General features: G+C 49.3%; 1 protein-coding gene across 14 annotated transcripts in view; it reads right to left on the reverse strand.

Annotated features, from left to right (window-relative positions):
• The window catches only part of fbrsl1 (fibrosin-like 1), a 279,461-nt gene that overhangs the window by 29,007 nt on the left and 231,268 nt on the right, over positions 1 to 19,186 (reverse strand). For all 14 annotated transcript variants that reach the window (XM_047330730.1, XM_047330738.1, XM_047330736.1 and 11 more), the window contains one exon: positions 5,076 to 5,124. In XM_047330730.1, coding sequence (XP_047186686.1) covers positions 5,076 to 5,124 — 49 coding nt within the window. The remainder of the gene's footprint in view (positions 1 to 5,075; positions 5,125 to 19,186) is intronic.

A 19,186-nucleotide genomic window follows, 5' to 3' on the forward strand; every position in this document is an offset into this window, starting at 1 on the left:
ATTAATAATTAAACACATGTCTTATCTCCGCTGAGTTCCCCCTATTTATTTTCATCTTTCCGACAGGGATGGCTGCACAAACAGCATTAGCACTATCAATAAAAGGAGCATTAATATCAGCCCCTTTCTCCAAAAAAACAAATCACCCAGCTGCACCCAAGTCTGTGAACAGTAATAACCAAAAGATTAATAAAGAAACAAGGCATATTCTTTAGTTTTTCTCCAATTCCCATTTTCTCTCCCTGAACTGAGAGTGTCAGCTGAACCATCTGCCGCCTGTATTCTGCTTCCAGTTTGTACCTTTTTAATATTTAAATTGAATGGGGGAAAACAGATGAGCCGCGGTTCAAGCGCAGTAACAAGTGAGCTGGTGTTAGGGGCAAGACGGATGATTTCTTTTATGCATCCAAAACTAATAACCTCCAGCTCCCTCCTGCACACAGTGTGACTGTCGCGTATGAGCCCACCGGACCTAAAAAGACCAGAGCTTGACCATAAGTGCTGTGTCAATACAGGGACGCCGGTTTTCTTGATCAAGAAAGAATTTTTCCAGCAACCCGCCTGGACTTCGTCAAGCGAATCACCGCGAGTGCTGGAGGTGAGATTCACCAGGCTCGGATTCCGCAGCAATGCTGGCTGCTCTCAATTCCAGCGCTCACTAATCTGGGCTGCGTTAAGCCTCTGCAGCGCTTTTGTTTTTCCCAGCAACATGTCTGCCCCGCAGTCATACAGGCCAGCCAGCCAGCCAGCCGCGCTCTCCATCCACCTCCACTCCATCCCGATTCAACGGCGGTGAAAAGCTGATTAGTTGGTCAGAGGGTCAACCTCCATTCATTATTTAATGGGCGAGAGGCTGCAAACAGTCGGGCCGGCCGCCGAGGTTAGTGATACATTACACTGACCTGGCCAGACGAGAGCTGCCTGGCCGAATACAAACATGCTCTCTCATCTACTTCACTATGCCTGAGCTGCCCTCAATCCCCCCTGCCCCTGACCTTGCCGCTCCCCTCTCCAATCACCATCCTTCCTCCCTCCTTTGGCATTCAGAATCCAGCAGGTGAGACGGTGCGTTTCACTTCTTCCCTGTAAGCCTGCGTGGCCGGGGCAGGCGTGCGGCTATGGCGGGCCCCAGGTAGCGGAAGAGGAGGCGGAGGAGGCCATAGCTCTTTTTATTGACACACAGCAAACAGCAGTGGCGGAACAAAGGCCACTCAGCACCTAGTGAGAGAGCGGGCCTGCAGACGGGGTGGTTGATTAGCGATTCGACACGGGGACCCTGGACTGTGTAGCACATAATGAGAGCTTAGGAGGCGAGCCATGAGCCGACGGGGGGAGGAGGCACAGTGGCGGCGTGATGGAAGAGGGGAGAGGCGGGGTTCCACCATAAGGAATTGATTTCCCACAATAGCAGAGATGGATATATAAGTAAAAGACTCCAAAGAAGAAGAAAAAATTAAACGAGCGCATGGCCACAACCTAAATCCTTAAGCTACAGCATTGGTAATGTGTTTATATATAAACAGTTAGGGGATAAGCCCTAAATCCACTGCCAAGCTAAATGGTTTATGCATCTTTTTGTTTGTTTGTTTACTTCTATGTCAATTAAGCAAATTGGTCCAGCGTCCCTGATGAACTGCAGATCTAACGTGAGTGGATTTTAGGTCCATGTCCAAAAGCTTCCATCTCCCTGAACGCCGCGGTAACCCCGTCTTCACCTTTCATGTGGCCTCAGAGAGATGTTTGCAGAGTTAGATGTGCACGATGGCAGTTGTGTGAGTGTGTGTGAGTGTGTGTGTGTACGCGCACGCACACGTTTTTCTTCTTCACGCTCTCCCCTTCCTTTGTTCCACTGGTCTAATCCAGTATGTGTGGGCCGGTAAGTTTAATGGAAACAATTTATTAAGTCCGGCTTAAAATGCCATCTGCAGCTAAGCCTCCCAAAGCCGCTAAGCTCCTGGTTTCGCCCCGGAGCTCGCTGTGTTCACGCTTACTGTAATGCTCTGTTTAAAATGAGCACAACGGGTCAAAATTAATCAGGATTACAAGGGCACAAATCCACTTCAGAAATGGGTTTTCTACCAATCTTTCTCCCGCTATCCCAAGATGCCCCAGGTTTGTTGGTGTGGCACGCTGCATGGGGTTTACTCCTTGCTCCAACCCATGGCAGGTAGGACCGGGGGGGTTGGAGAATGTGTCTTATATAAAGCCCAGACTTCACCCGCTGCTCTGAAACCCACATATACAACATTCAACATAGTCACTGCAGATTCCAAAGTGCTCCGCTGAAATATCTCTAACCGCTGACAGCTAAGTGATAGCTCCACCACCACCTCCATAGGCGCAAGCGTTGTGAGGTGTCACGAGAGGGCCGACAAACCGAGTGTTTATCCGTGCTCTGTGGAGGTGCCCCGTGCATGCTCGGGAGCCACATTTAGCTCCTCATTCTCCTCCGAGCCAGTGACAACGGCGAACTCCGACCCGCAGCTCAATACGAGTACGCCCTGAGTGGAGCGCAAGCCTTCGCAGCTGCGTTCACTTAAACATGCCATCCTCCAGGAAATCAATAATTGCGGGAGGGTTTAAGAACAAGAAAATAAAAACAAACAATAGCTGTTAGATAATGCTTGCCCTTTGCCGTGCCTTCCTACCGTATCACCAACAACACAGGCAGACATTCGGCAGAACTTGTCTTAGCTTTTGGGTAGCAGCATCCAAGGAGGACTGCACAGTGTGCGCTGTGTTATTAAAGATACTATTAGTTTGTGCTATTATCAGTACTGTGTGCATGCATCTATAACAGGTTATCAACAGACAACCAATGCAGAGATGACGAAAAGTAAATGTGAGAATACAACCATGTTCTATGTGTATAATCAGTAGCACTCTGCCTTCACTGATTACAATGTCGCTCTTCCTGCTCCTCTATTAACCCCAGAACCGTTTCATTAACACGACAGACGGTCGGCCGGTGGGCAATTTGGACTTAACCTCGACTGTTTGCACCTGTAAGTACACTCACCAAAATAAAGTTCAGAGCGCCATGCGGAAGAGAAACGAAGAGGTTAAATAAAAAGGAAACAGCATTCGCTCTCTGGACAAATGTGCAAAGCAAACATCATCACAGCATTATATATTTATGTGTGCCATAATGTGTGTGTGTGTGTGTGTGTGCGCCTGCGTGCATCTGTCTGAATGTCTCCTAGCCAACAGCTCCACGAGCCTGGTGATCAGAGGGAAAGCGGGCTTTTCATTGATCCCACAGGACCGTGTGCGAGACCGGTAATGGGACACATACGCTGCATTCTGAACCAGAGGAAAACAGCCTGTGGGCTGCTCTGAATAACACACACACGTTATGTACACACACCGAAAAAAAAACAACTGTCTAGGCCAAAAGCAAACACTGTCCTAGAATCCACTAGAGCTCAAAACAACAACAGTTGAATGACAGATGAGAGCAGGGCGGCGGCATCTCCGCGATCGTGGCGCGATAACGTTTTTCCTCAACCTCCACCAAAATCATCTCGCTGCTGATTTCTTTGCCGCGTCACCCTCTCTAACCCCCACTTCTAATCTGCTCTCCCTTCTTCTTCTACACTACCCAAACAGGATCTGGTTGATCTGTGTGATAATCACGAGAGGCTGATTGGATTGTCTGCATGTACAGTAATTCCATCCTAATCCTCGGCCCTGTGTGCACATTAGCAAGATCCACAGAGGCCTTGTGCACCAGCTGACACGGCAGTGGCGTTTCGAGGAGACGCGTGTGTGCGCCAGCGCCATCGGTCCGCCGCGGCGCGTTTATACGCAGCCGTGTTCTGTGCGGGCATGCGGCGGAAACAAGTCAACACCCTGACAGCTGACGACAGCGGTAGTCCAGCCGCCCGGCGGAGAATAAATGGAGTCAGATGCGGTCTACTTGTTTTCTAAACCATGCAAGTCTGGAAGTCATTGGCATTGTGCATGGCGGTTTTCACGAGGCCGACGCTGGTCACAGGTCATCTACATCACACAGCCGGGCCTGGCTTCCCCCTCCTCGTTGTCGGCCGTGCTTTTCCACTCCGCAGTCACGGCTGCAGCGCTCAGGCAGGAGAGGGGGACTTTCGCGGTAAAATGGCGGTTAACACCACCTCTTGTTTGTGAAGAGGCTGGAGGTAGATTTACGCTGATGCTGCTGCAACTCCCTTAAAGTTGAAATCACAAGAGCGGCGGGCCGTAATTACAGCAAACCGCTGATTGATTTGTCCAATCTGTCCTGCAGAGTCCCCTACGTCCACCCCTCCTCCTCCTCCTCCTCAACGGCCATATCCTACATTGTTCTGCTCTTCTGCCTCCTTCTCCCTCTGCTTCTGTTAATAGCCCTCCTTCTTGGTTCCTGCCCTGGGGGGACGCGGTCTGCATGCTGCTGTCTGTCACTAGTAGGCCGATCGCACCTCACCTCCCCTCCCCTTCCCTCCCTGCATAAACAACTTGACACCTTCCTCCCCTGCTGCAACCTCGCAATTTAGTGACTATAAAGGTGCGGCACGATGTCTGTGACATCAACACATGGACAGACACACAAATGCGCAAAATCACATGAAAGCGCACATGGCACAGACCTTATAAATCACATGTGTGCATATGTGAGTGTGCGCACACACAGTTTGTGTAGTCTGGGGGGCTGACAAAGCTCTTTCTCTCTCTTTCCTTTGGCATCCATTATGTTCCAGGCCTGCTGTCAGAGAGCTTGTATTGCCTGAGGGGAAGTTCCCATTTGTGGGAGCATGTGGCAGGGAGGCTCTAAATCCCCTCTAATGAACCAATATGTAGGAGGGCTAAGCCTTTGGCGGGGTCGTCCAAGAAACGCCACCCGGGCTACCCGGGCTAAAATGTATGCATATGTAGTCACCAGACCTTGTTTATGTCTGCTGACATTTGAATCTGAATGGGAGCTGCAGGATTAGAGCGGGGCAGACTTTGACTCTCTTCGCGGAAACCCCCCCCCCCCCCAGTTGTTGTTGGTATGTGCGAAAATGAGGCAGAGGAGGAACGGCTGAGGGAGGAACAGAGAAAACAGAGCAGAGGGTTCTTACCTTTGGGTGTGGTGGGGGAAAAGAGCTTCTCTGATCCTACATCAGACACCTGGAAAAACAAGGAGGCAGGCCTTTAGTGGAAACGTCTAATGAGGTGAACCAGCGGCAAACTTTGGATAATCCCATCAAAATAATAGGAGATTAAAAGATTCACACAATTAAAGACTATTCATTAAAACTCACACACATGGCCAGCGAGTCAATCGACAGCTTCAACTGAGCCAACAGGAAGAGGCTCCCCTCTGTACCTGACGGGCCCCGTCTGGCTTCTTTTTTCTCTTTTTTTACCGGTGAAGTAACATTAGGTGGCACTGTTGTGCCACCTGAAAACCCCTCAAAAGAAACGCTGTCAAAGTCAGAGGAAGTCAGGCAGGGTGGCTATGCGGCGTTGGAGCACAAAGGCTCTTGCATACGTGCCGCCGCTCAGAAATCCTATTTTGCGGTTTTCTTGAATAGAAAAACACATCGCACGAATAGAACGTCGTTGCACTCAAAAATAAATATTCTTACTTGAGAAAAATGGATATCTCCGTCAGCAACTCGAGCAGTTACTGGGTCAAAAACAAAAATGGTGGGCAGAAACCAGGCGGACTACAAGTGGAGGTTTAGTCGAATACCTGAGGGAGGAAGACATCGGACTATGAAGCGATAGCGGAGGCCTCTAGACTAAACACTGCAAGGTATTTTCCCTCCCTCCTTTTAGATGGATGTAGATTCTGGCAAGCAGCACCCGAATCAAAACACGCCATACATTTGAAGAAAAATACACGTTCGCCGGCCGCACAGGGCCTTTTTTTTTAAACACTATGACCAGAAAAGCAGTAAATCCAACACAGAACCTAGTGTTGTGCAAAATACCGCGTGCTTGGAAGACGATATTAACAATAAATATCCGCCCATATAGGGGCTTTTTGTTTAAACCCACGAGATCCCTTTCGCTCTAGCTCCTCTCCTTTTTCCGGCAAGACTTGTAAAAAGCTGCAGGAGCCGAACATATGTTCCACCCAAAGGGTCTGAGTGTCCTTAACGGCGCTGCTTGTATTTTATGCGGCACAAAGGGAGCATATGCAAAGAATGAGCAGTGAATCACAGTGAGTGAGAGACGGGAGACGGAAAGAGAAAGCGAATGATTTTTTCGTAAACACAGATGGCTGTCCTTGGCACCCCCCGTCAGTTCTTCACAAGTGTGTTTCTGAGGACGTCCTCTCCTTTCCAAGACCTCCCAATCTCTCCTCCGCTGCCACTGTGTTACAGTTCCACACAATGTTTGTCTGTCTGCGCTTGATGTCTCATTTCGCCTCTAATCACAACAGCGGAACGGGGAGAGCGACAACTCGACAAATTTGCTTTGTTCATTGCAGCCAAATGAAACGCAGGTAGGAAACGTCAGTGCGCAGATGGAGCCAGTTGAATATATTGATAATTATATATATATATATATTACCGTTAGTAAAACTGTACAGGCAGGACTACAAATGATAATGCAAGGAAAGTCAATAATGGTTCAGCAATAATAAGTCAGTTCTTTTAAACTTCTGATTGATTTGCCGTACGCTCGATATCACTAGATTCTTAACTGTAGTTTTTAGCGGTGACCTTTAGCTTCTGCTTGAGCAATTGTGAAGACGTTGGATTCATAAACTACGGTATTTAGCAGAAAGACTAGTGAGCCAGTGTGTTTAAAACAGTTCAATAAGCTGGTGCAAACATACGAACGGGGGGTCAATAACACCTCGATGAGAGGAACACTGAGAAAAGGGCAAACACTCGGCTGAATTGAGATGTTTCCTGTTTCCTCTTACAGTGGACGGGGTGAAAGACTACAGAGGAAACAGAGTGTTGTGCATTGCCCTCTTCCAGTCTCCCAGAACCAGGGCGCCAGGGCTGCAACACAGGCTCTTTGTTGGCTTTGGACGACATTAAACGCTCCAGTACCAAGCCTCAGCGGAGCGGCAGCACAACCCTCAGCCTTGAATCACGGCCCCCGGAGGCCTCTGGAAGAAAAATATGGGCTCAGAGTGAAATGAAGCCTGTCAAATGGACACGGGAGCTGGCTCAGGGACTCGCTCGGTGTGGCATGAGGTCACAGACGCAAAAGAGACAGGTTAGGTCATGCCATAACTCACTATAGCAGTTAAAGCAATTGTTATGACCAGAGTGGTTATCCAGAGAGCGGCGCAGACATAACATGCGCCTGAGAACGAGAACAGAGAACGCTGCGTTTGCCATGTGTTGACCTAGATCTCCTCATTCCTTATCGGGCCACTTTGAGTCTGCAGCGGGCCGTTTGATAGTCCCGAAACGTATTCCGAGCAACGTCGACAACCAATATTTAAGGTTTTTAATGCCGTGTTTTGCACCTGCCAAGTCTGCGGGAGCCAGTCGCATAATCCACAATTACAAGGCCGGCTTACAAAAGCACTTCTTAAAAAGGCATGTCAAAGCAGAGCCGCGAGTTGGCCCGCTGTTGTTTTTGTAGAACTTTTCTGGCTCTCGCCGGTCAAGTTGACATTTTTTCACGGGGCTGTGCTGCCTGCGGTTGCGGTGTGCAGAGGTCATGTATAACAAATTCTTCACACTCTCTTTGTTGAGGCGACCCCGGGTGCCATTGAAAACAGACAGGGAAAGACGAGACAAGAGGGGAAATATGTGCGCGGGGAGAAAGAAACGGACAAGGAAAAAAGCGAGGAGCAAAGGCCAGGGTTTCCAAAGGAAACAGGGAAATTCAGCCATTTAAAAAAATAATGGGGGAAATTCAAGCCACATTGCCTGGGAGCCAACAGCCCTTGGAGCGGGCCGCAGGAAGCCTGACCTTTGTGGGGGCCGTCTGCTATTTGAGCCTGGGGCTTCGGGAGCCTGGCCTCCTCTCTGGAGGGCCGTCAGCAGGCCTCAGCTTTCCTTCCCTATTCTATTCATTAGCCATGCTTTATGATTCAGCTTCCTCCGAGCCACACAAGAGCTCCCCGAGGAAAGAGACTGGAGAGAGGGAGAAAAAAGGGAGTGAGACTGAGGGAGGGGGGGGGGGGGGAGCAAGAAGGAGGTCAGAGGGCCCAGCCGGGACCCAGCTCTCAGCAGCTGTGAAATCCTCCCGTTTCCTCGGCAGTCGTAAAAGGAACGAGGGGGAGAAACAAAAAGAAGGCGGCCAGGGAGGGAGCCGGGCCAGTAAACCCACCATCTGAGTGCTAACTCCCCGAAGAGCCACGTGCAGAGCCATAATTCCCAGATTTAGGGAATGCCAAATTACAAATTACACCGCTGTTTGTTTTAAAAAGTCCCCAACTTCCCCGAACGCCAATGACTTACTGGCTGCATAAATCTCCAGATAATAGCCGAGCCGCAAAGGGGAGAGCAGAGAGGCAGAAACCTTCGCGAGCAATAAGTGAGACGTTTACTGCGAGGCGAAGTGCAGTTGCTGTCGCAAGCAGAGACGCAAGGGGGGGAAAAGAATCGTTGCAAATTTCCCATGTCCACATCGCTTTTACTTAACAACATAGCAAGCTAATTAATTTGGAAAAATCTGAGACAGGCTTAATTGCATTTTTTTTTTTTTGGGTCTTAAAAAGCTTCCACGCCTAATTTTTTTGCACAATGGGCCGACGGAGCGAGGCGATGCAGGCGGCGAGGGAGGGCAGCATAATAAACTGAATGACCTTCGGGCGTAAATTTATGAAAGGCATTGATCAGTTAAGGCTGTGATTTCAATGAGACAGGAAAGTCAGCAATTACCCAGATTCAGTTAACCTCATTAAGTAAAGACTGCTGAGAGACCAATTTCTTTCCCCCACAATCCCCCCTCCCAACATCCCCCCTCTGCTTTATATAAAAACGATCCGTCCACCTTTGATTTGAAAACTCCTATTGCACGTCCTGCATTGCTTGGAGCGGAGCGAAGGATCTCCAAGCGGGAGGGAAGTATTGCAGCCAGTGTTAAGGCATACCAAGAACGGCTAAAACAAAATTCAGTAACGGTCCCTTCCCCATTTTAGCAAATCAGGTAAAGCCCTTCCCCCTTCGTGGCAGAAATATGATTTATCAACAGGCCGGCAGTGATATCGCGGCAGCTGTAGTGCGAATATAAAGGAACCTGTTAGTAGGCTCTGTCGTAGGCTGCGACGGCGGTACTTAAAAACATTTTGTTCTGAATCACTTGGCACACGCTATGCTCTTGACAGACCGTTGCAGGGACAAGTGGGTAAGGCGGCTAATTTTAACAATAACGTATCACGAGCAAAATGTGAGACGGCTTCATATACATCGGCTTCACTTGAAAAGGGAAACTCGCCCGAAATGACGACAGCTCAATAAAAAAATAAAAATATACTACAGGCAGCACAAAAGATTGCAATTGTAAAAACCAAAAAACCAAAACACAGTCTGTTGAGGAATATGAGACAAAACATGCCTCCTTGACGTGTACATCGGCACTACTGCTGTACGTTTTCATTTTACAAACGTCAAATGTGTCTTTGGGGGCAAGGACACTTGAAGGTCCTGCATGAGAATACGTGGCTACTCAGTGCTGCATCGACGTGACATGATACAGCACCGCAAGACTTGTCAGGTAGTGTGAAAGAAAGAGAAGAAAGGAAGCGGGCGAGAGGGCACGTATCCCGGCAGGGACGATCAGCCTCTCAATTACCTGGGGCAAACCCTGTCCGCGGATCCACGCCTCCGACACACGCAGCGTTGATCCGCTTCCCTACTTGGTGTTTTATCACTGCCAACTTCCTGCCTCACTGCCCTCTGTTCCAATTTAGCATTCACTGTCACCTGAGGTTCTGTGCTTCCTCTGGATTGCACTAATATATATATATTTTTTCCTCCCCATGCGGATGAGAATGATGCGGCTTGTTTTAGCACATAATTAGTCACCGGTGTTACGATGTCTGTGTGAAGAGAAATCTTCCAATTATTTCAATTTGATGTTTTCAATTTACTCTTTTGTTATATCGGTGTTAAAAAATAAAAAATAAACATTTTTCTTTAGGTTGCACAATGATGATACTGATATGGTAGAGTTAAAAACATGCTACCGAGGGCCCGATTTGCTCTGCAGGTGTGGGAGTGCCTCGGCGCCCTCGACAAACACGGGATCAGCACCCACTCGGGGCGCTCGTCCGTTGTCACCCTTTCACCCCAGACGTCCGCTCATGCTACTCTGGCAATAAACGCTGCATTAGCCACGCACAGTGGGCCCACGGCTCCCAGGCCGCGACGAGAGTCACAAAAATTAATTATCTCCCCCCGCATTTGTCCTCGGGTTGTTCCAGAAACTTAATGACCTCCCGAGCGGTCGTTTATTATAAGCCGCGGCGGTGCCGCGCATTCCCAAGGTAGGGAGCAGCCGACGTCTACCTAACTGCCAATTCCCACCCACCCGCTGCCGCCGCCGCCTGCGTGTCAGAACAGGTGTGGGCCAGCAAGACGGCAAAACCCCCCAGCGAGCGTGATGGGATATACAGCATGAACGGGAAAGAGAGTAAAAAACCGCCCACGCAACTGTCAACCAACAGATACTCGCCTCAACTGGAGCATCATTAAGATGATAATGAATTCCATAGTGACCGTGTAGAATAGAGTGGTCTCCCCGTGCACACACACACACGCAACACACACGCAAACCTCTTTATGCTCAGCCCTGAGTGCCGTTTCTGTAGCCGCGCATAATGCATGTGTGTGTGTGTGTGTATGACAGTGGGCCAGGGATGACAACTCCTGCTCCCTCTCCCCCTAGCAACAGACGCAGGGAAATGAATGCCAAGAGAGGAGCAGAGGAGGGGGGGGGGGGGTTTGAGCTTTGTGTAAAATATTACCCTTCGTCTCGCTTACCGCACCCCACCCCACACCACCACTCCCACCTCCCCTCTCCGTGCTGCTGTGCAGCAGTTGCTAGCCCTTATCACGGCTGCCTGTCAGTTTAGTATACAAATTAGCCGTCTATCAGGGGAATGCAGGGGCCGGTTTCATCAGTAGGGAGAAGGGCAGAGGCACGCATTGCATTAAAGCCTCCTACCCGCCGCAGACAGAGAGGGTCACAAATCAACGCCGCAGTGGGCCCGCGGCCAGCACTAACCAGATAAGGAGAAATGAAGGGAAAAGGACGAGGCATATTTCACCGGAGAGGATCCAGACCTGCTCAAACTCCCTGCAAGGGCCCGGGATAAAGGATGGAGGCTGGTGGGCGGGTGTGAGGACGGAGGAGGTCACAAATCACAATCTGAACCGCGCCCCCGCAGATTGCAGCGTAACAAAAGGAACATGAAAAACGGGGACGGAATAAAAAAAGTGAAGCGATCCCATCTGTGAAAATGCCGCCGACGTAGTCAGACAAGTGCTCTCCGTTGATTATCAACTATAAGAATTGCAGCGAATTAGGCCAAGCACATTCCCGCTCCTCCCTGTGAAGTGAACCTGTGCATGTTAATACCAGCAGAGACAAAACGGCTGCGAAGGGTTCTCATTAAGTGGCATAATGCAATGAGGCACAGTCTAAATTGCAGCAATAAAAGCCGACAGACAAATCATCTCGACCATCGCAATCCATTTAACTCAATTAATGCAACACCAGATCTGAGCTCGGTGGCTTGAAAGCACGCGTGGCTCTCCTCCCTCCCCTGGCTTATGAGAATTGGAGGGGTGGGGCTGGCGGGTTGCACCTGAGAAGGGTTGGTGGTATCCCTTTTAGGATGAGTATCTCTTTTGAGGTCAGTGTGTGGCACCGCCATCGCACTGTGATTAAGCCATGCTCAAGACCATGGAAATGGAGAAAGAGGGGGAAAGACAAGGGAGATAAAGGCACCGGGAGACAGGAAAAACAAAAGCAGCAGATAGCAGCAGCTCTGCTCAGCTCAGCACAACTGACTGTGGAACGGGGTGTGGCCTGCTCTCCTTTTTAATGTCAAAATGTGTGCCAGCAGCGATAAGAGCCGCAGGTAATCTCCCGGTGGAATCAGGGGGCTGTTCGTCATTACTCTCTGGCCCCGATATAGATCTGAGCACTGCTGGCTTCTCCCGGCTCCCCCGGCTTCTTGGCAGCCGAGATAGCAGATAGCCCTTTAAGACACGGCTCACCGCTCCCTGATTGGCTGGTCAACAGCCACAACCAAATCCCGGCTCCCTCCGGGCCGCTACGAGGAGGTATGATAGGACAGGTCACGGAAAAACTCACTGTCCCCGCATTTCCACATCATCCTTTTGTCGTAAAGCCTCTACCCCATTGTCGGCGTGGGTGGTGGAAAGTAAAAGAGCCTTTCTGGATGTTATTGTCTGAGAGGCAGGATAACAGACAGGCGGATTATTTCAAAAACAGCTTTCTCCCGAGCTCTCACAATGCGGCACCGTTGTTGCTGTGGAGAGGATCCTGGAGGAGATAATAATAATATTCCTAGTCAGAGCCTTTGCTGCAGTCGAGCTGCCTTCTAACAGATAGATACACGCAATTCTGACTGGCTCGCCATGACATAATCGCCCTGCAGAGAGCTGCAGGCGAGCTTGGTAGGCAAACCACCTCTCACTGCAGCTTGTTAAGAGAAAGGTGGCTTTAAGCACCGCTCAATAGAAACTCCTATTGAACTTGTTCTTTTTTTTTCTTTTAACTCCATCTGAGCAACGTCTAGGTGAGTCATAGCCCACCTCAGGCTACACGAGTTACAGTCTTCCTTTCTTCCTCTCTCCTAAGATTGTGCTGCGCTTTTGACTTGGACGAATTTGCTAAGAGGTGAGAAAAAAGAAAAAAAAATATCTGGGCAGGATCTTAAATAATGCAGCGATAAAAAAAAAATGGTGACCCTTTCCCTCGCCTCAACCCACACACACTGAATTTTCTTCTGCAGTGAAAGACAGCACACAAAGAGGAGAAAAAGGCAGAGCTGGCACGACATGGAGATGTGTGGTAGGCATTGTTTTGTTTTTCCCCTCTGGGCACGGACACTTCTAATGAGAGAAAAAAATGCACAGCAAAAGGCAGATCTCACCCGTACGATATCAGTGATTTTGAGTAATATGATTCACCTCCCCTCTCACACAAATAAATATTGTTCTAATACCTGTGGGAGTTTTAAGGCTGACTCTGGGTGAGGCAAACTAAGGTGCTTCCGGGCTCCACACACCAGCCATCCTGCATCGCACAGCCGCCCCTGAAACCCTTCAATGCTCGCACACCAGATGCCCGTGACCCCTGACCTTTACGCTTGGCTCTCTGCTGAGCTCATAATTTACAGGGGGGTGTGAAGTCGTTGATACTGGTTTAGTAACAGCATCTCTCCTAAACGACAACAGGAGCAGAAAAGAGGCAGGGGGAATTGAGGAATTCATCTCTGCATCCTGCTCATGTGTCAGCTGCGGCCGTGAAAGTCGGTCGGGCTCTCGGGGGTCAACACAGCCACTTGTCCGGCAGGAGGAATGAAGGGGGATTCGGGGAGGACAGGGGGGGTTTGCAAGTGGAAGAGTGGAAAACTAGAAAATGGCTGAGGAGACTGGCACTTGTTGCCAAATGTCCCGTTGGTCTCACGCCGGCATGCCCTTGTCACTTTTAGGCACACGATCCACTCTACTAGCACAAACAAACATGGTATGCGCTATATAAAGGAGCCTCAGACCTCCAAAGCCCCCAGGTCATGTTGGAAAGGGATGTGGCACGTTAAGTGGAAGTTACTCTTGATGCAGACATCAGGCCTCGAGTTTCTGGCAGCTGTAACCCAAGCTTTTCCCAAGGGCCCCTACGCAGGGTTGGACAGGACACCCAACGCCCAGGCAGTCACCTTTAGAAATACCTCAACTGCTCAGCTGCCATTATAAAAAAAGGGGGGGGGGGGGGGGGGAGACTGGTGGTTGTGGTCACTGTTTCCAGTATATGGTACAGTTAACAAGGGACAAAGACATTACACATCAATAATGAGAGTTTAAGAGGGGTTTGTTGTTGGAAGAAAAGAAGATGCATTTTTTTCTAGTATTTGCGACTGTGTGGCCATAAACGGAACAATAATCCCTCTGCCCCCCCCATTTACATCCCTGTCATTGCATGGCATAGCTCCCGAGCTCTCCTGTCAGTGTCCATCCAGATGTGTGAGCCGAGTCAATGTGGGCCGGGTAAGAGTATATAAATAACAATGATGACATATGAGCGGGACATGCCGGGAGCTTTCGATCTCTGTGAGGGAGGGGCCCTCTACGCACCTCAAGGGAATCAGGCTCAAGCTAGTTTAACGCCGACACGACAACTGCAGAGACCTTGTGAGAGAGCTTATGGCTTTTAGAATTCACACTTACTGTGTAACTTCATTCCAGCAAGTCACATTGTGACCTGACCTTGACAACGGCCACGTTGCTGGTGAGTTTTTTCCTTCTTTTTCGAATACAGTGATTGGCTGCCTCGGAGGGTGGTCAGTTTTATTAAAGATCCCCTCCAGTCACGTTTTAGAGTATATAAATATAATCTGCTATGCCTATAATATCTAGTTTAACATTGTTTACCCCCCAGAAAGTAAATAAAAACCTCTGGAAACTCTCTCTCCCTCATTGAGGAATTCAGAGACTATGAATATTCATGATATGCGATTAACACAGGCCCCGCCCACCACAGCTGCCCGCGATAGGTTGACAGGTGGAAGAATGTGCACAACAAGATGGCTACTAGCGGCAACATCGGTGAGATTCACCCCTAAAACTTTCACGAGCTGCTTATGCTAACGCTAACTGTCTGCCGACACACCTGCCGTCCTCTCGTGGATGCTAACTACTAATGCTAACGCTAACGCTAACTGTCTGCCGACACACCTGCCGTCCTCTCATGGATGCTAGCTGCTAATGCTAACGCTAACTGTCTGCCGACAGCTGCTGCACTTGAAGTTTCCGGTTTCTCTGCCTCACATTTGCGTATTCAACAGCGATTTGTTTTTTTGTTTTCGTGACGTACCAAATCTAGCTCGCCCAGGATTCGTTTGAATTTTCCAATTGCAGAGACGTGACACAGAAATCATCATCCTCCAGGAGAGGAATGTGAAAACACCTCTATAGTGACGAAATTTGCTCAGATACACCAGTTTCCAGATCATTACTGAGCACTCACGGAGACCTACGTTTCCAGCAATCAGTAACAACCCTAATGAGCTGCAATTGGCTACTTTGTGAGCATCGCTTCTTTTATGCGCCCCGGTGAACTCTGGGTAAACCCACTGGCTGTTGTCTCTGACAACATCAGCAGCACCTGTGGGGGAATTTGTTCCGGCGTCCATCTGAAACACTAACGGCCGGCCGGAGGAAAAAAGCAGGGTGAGGTTGACATATCTGATGTGTTTGCGTTGCCGGAGAAGTTGTTGGCCATGCCGAGCGTGTATGCAGAGCATCATTTGCTCAGGATTAAAATATTATGAAGCAAGTGAATGCAACTTTGTCTTACATGCTACTCCTTAAATTATTCAAGTGGAAAGAAAAAAAAACAACAACAGACAAGGAATGTTCCCTGGAGCACCGATACCCTTTTCTGGTGCTTGTTCATCATGGCAACAATGAATATGTTAGCGCTTGTTAAAAGTCGCTGAGCACATGAGCCGACTAAGTGAGCAAAAAAGGACGCCAGGTCACATCCAAAAAAGCCAGTCGTTTTCAACCCCCCAGGTCGGCTTCTGTGGCACCATTGCAGTGTGTGTACATAATGCATTAGATGTATTGTTTCGCAGTGTATGGGAAGAGGCAAGGTTAAACAGCTCATTAACGCAGCGCCAGATTGCCTCAACAAGCCAGTTTCCTGTCAATAAAGCAAACCTTACAATTACACTCTTCAACTAACCCCTTACATGTCGAGAAGCCCGCTCGAGCCCCCGATTGTCTATGCCAGGCTGATAACTGGTTTAATTAGGTGTGTCATTAAAAAACCTGCGCCTGTTTTTCCACGGTAACTCTGTGGCAACCTCTATTCCCTTGAACTTCATTTCAACATCCTCACGTCCAGAAACACTCAGCCTGGCTCAGGTGGCTCCTGTCTGTATTTGAATAAGAGATATGCAAACAGATGAAGTCAAAGCAGAAGCTTGTGTGCTCAAGCAGCCTTTTCTCACATTTGAGAGAGTCCTTGGGTTAGTTAGCCGAGGCTCCGGGGCCTTTATACTGCATGCTATTCATTCAGCGGAGAAAGAAAAAAAGGGTGTGTTTGCATTTCGCGTCTGTCAGTGGCAAAAATGTGTGTGGTTGGGCTGTGGAGGCCAATGTAAATGGTCCAAAATGAATTCTAGCCAGCAGAAACCAGATGAACCATTACGCAGGGTCCAGAGGAGAAGCCCTTCACCGTTCCCTTGCAATTATTCTGTCAGCACAATTAAGGATTAACGACTCATAATGTATTTTAAATACTCCGGTGCATTGCAAGCAGGGGCTGCCCAGCTGACTTGGTGAACCTGTGCCCCATGCCACACGGCGCCATGAGGTAAGAGACTTTTCTGCTTTGCTGTGCCCCTGAAACATCTTTCTGAATACTGAGACCCCTGTGCCGGGACCCAGAATGCCAGTGTGGGGCAAGATAGTCAGGTACAGTGCCCCTGTACCCACAACAGATCGATAACCCCCATATGCTATAGCCAAGCTGAAAGTAAAGTGCTCATAGCTTAAGACCTTCATAATCAACAACCATGACACCGCCTGCTTCCCAACACAGAAATACATAAACAAATCCACATGCAAACATGCTCACACGCAAAAAAAAAGAGGCAGGCTGGGAACCTTGTGGTTCTCCCACTTGACATCCACGCGGATTCCACTGTCAGTAATTTGTTCTAGTATTGCATTGCTTCCAGAGTAGTGGGTCACAGTAGGAGAACGCGGGGGCGCATGTGTGGGCCAATGTGGTGGCGACGGGTCAGCGGACAACAGCGTCTCTCCCCGTCTCGCTCTTCCTCGTGCCGGGAGAGACTTCAATCTGCTTCTCTTGACAGTTACACTTGTTCTGTCAGCGCAGCCCCCACTCTGTCACTAACAGGTGGCCTGTCCCTCACAGCAAAGTCATTTGCCTCGCACAGCAGTAGTCGTTGGGTAGCGCCAGCCAAGCTGCATTCAGGTTTCCAGGATTACAGCTCGGGCCAAAGAGAACGGCAGTGGCAGAATGCAGGGGAAAAGGGCCAGGGGGAGGGATGGAAGAAAAACCTCCTCCGATCAAATAAATGCCACTGTAAGCACAAGTGACAAGTCTTGTTTGGGGTTGTCTCTGCTCAGGGCCTGAAAGGCCAGCTCTGCCTCATCTCTTCAGCTGTGTCTGCAAGCAACGTGGGTGGGTGGGGGAGGGAGAAATGTCGGATCGGCGCCATAGCCAAGAGTGAGAGCGGCCCAATTATATTTCCTATCCCTCAAGAGCCGGTCAGCCCCCTCTGGTAGAGCGAAGCCTCTGCCATCTCTTCCCTCCTCACCTCTCAAGACACTGCAGATGGATAAATAAATGACAGCCCTGCCGGGGCTTGGCCCAGCCTCCCAGAATATATTGCGGCGGCTGGCTGGCTGCCTGTCCGTTTGCCTTCACCTGGCATTACTGCAGATAGACATTTTTCACGTTATTATCGTTGCGTCGTCTCCATCGCCCTGTTCACTCACCGAGCTGCGGTTGATGACGGCGGCGGCGGACCCGAGGAGACGGGAAGGAAATGTCTCTTGTCAAAGTCAGCATGGCCTAGCTTAGCAGAAATTTAACAAGTTCCCCGGGCTCTTTTCCATTCACTCTCTGACGGAGCACGGAGCCAGGACATGGCCTGCTGACAGCCCTGGGCACGTCACTGTCACCGGCTCTTGATAGGCGAGAGAGAGGAGAGGAGAGGCAACAGGGCTCAACCCCACAGCACTCACACTGAACTATAAACTATACAGCTCCCTATTGCTACTTTGCCTCTAGCCATAAAAAAACAACCCACCTACCATTTGGAAATCTGACTTTATCCAATATAGCACAAACGCAAACTAGTTTGCCATCCTTAGTTCAAAGAGTAAGTCTGGGGCTGTCACTGTAAAATGCTTACAAGTTGACAGAAAGCCAAACATCGCAGGATGTTTGTGTTTTTACAGTAATGATCAGGTAGAAGCCGACAGTGAAACGCTCGAGCTTAAACTGCATGTGTCTGGGCATTTTTTCCCCCCTCCACACTCTCACCACTCCCCGGTGGTTAAACCCAAAACCAGATGTTGTGGATCAGCGGGGATAAAAAACAAGGCGAATAAAAGCGGAGGATGGAATGGTATGCATTAACTATAATCAAAAAGAAACAAAAAGGAGACCAGGACGCTTTAATTACTTCTCACATGTAATTTGGTTTTGTGGGGGCAAGCCGTGCACTGCCAAGAAAAGGAAGATGAAAAGCGACTTAAATTACATGGGGAGAAAGTGCAGAGGCTTTTTTACACACGGTCCATCTATTCTCCACAGCTGTAGACAAGGCTGATGACTAGCCCCAAAAACCTTGCTGTAAATTGTCCATGGGTATGGAACTTCGACGGAGCCATACTGGATCTAAGTTGTTCAGCATGGCCACGACTCTAAGGGGGAGTTGTTGAAATATACCGACCGACAAAAAGAAAATCGGAACTGTTTAGGGTTAAAAGAAAAGTGTCGTTTATTTTTTATGGCATCCATGACTCTGCGAGCCCTCCACATTAAAAATCACAGCTTTCTGTTGTTTTGCTTAACTCTTCACCGTCTGAAATTCCCCCCAACAATGTCCCTTTGGTAATTTGTCGTGCCACTTTGCCAAGTGGCTGAGGATGTGCGTTATTTATGTATGTTTGGCCACTGGAGAGAGCTTGGATGAGGCCTGAGTGAGGTGCTCTATGAATATACTTCGTAGCCGTCCTCTGTTTGCAGAGTCTCTCTTGACTCGCTGGTGTTGCCACAGTGCTAAATTGCACAGCTGTTCCACAATCTGTGGCGGTGTTAATTACCCAAATGTGAGCGGCAGCTCGTCAGTTCCTCGCTAACGAAGGGGCCTGCTTTCCAGCGAGGGCGCCGTATGTTTGGTATGTAGGCCCATTTCCACCCCGCGCTCCCCAGGCTGCGCGCGGACCACCCGACACATCCGCATCCCGGAGACGACGCATCTAATTAGAGCTCACGACTCAAATCTGCTTACTAAGGGGGAAAAACA

Source organism: Scophthalmus maximus, chromosome 3 (genome assembly GCF_022379125.1).
Source record: "Scophthalmus maximus strain ysfricsl-2021 chromosome 3, ASM2237912v1, whole genome shotgun sequence".
Classification (NCBI taxonomy): Eukaryota; Metazoa; Chordata; class Actinopteri; order Pleuronectiformes; family Scophthalmidae; genus Scophthalmus; species Scophthalmus maximus.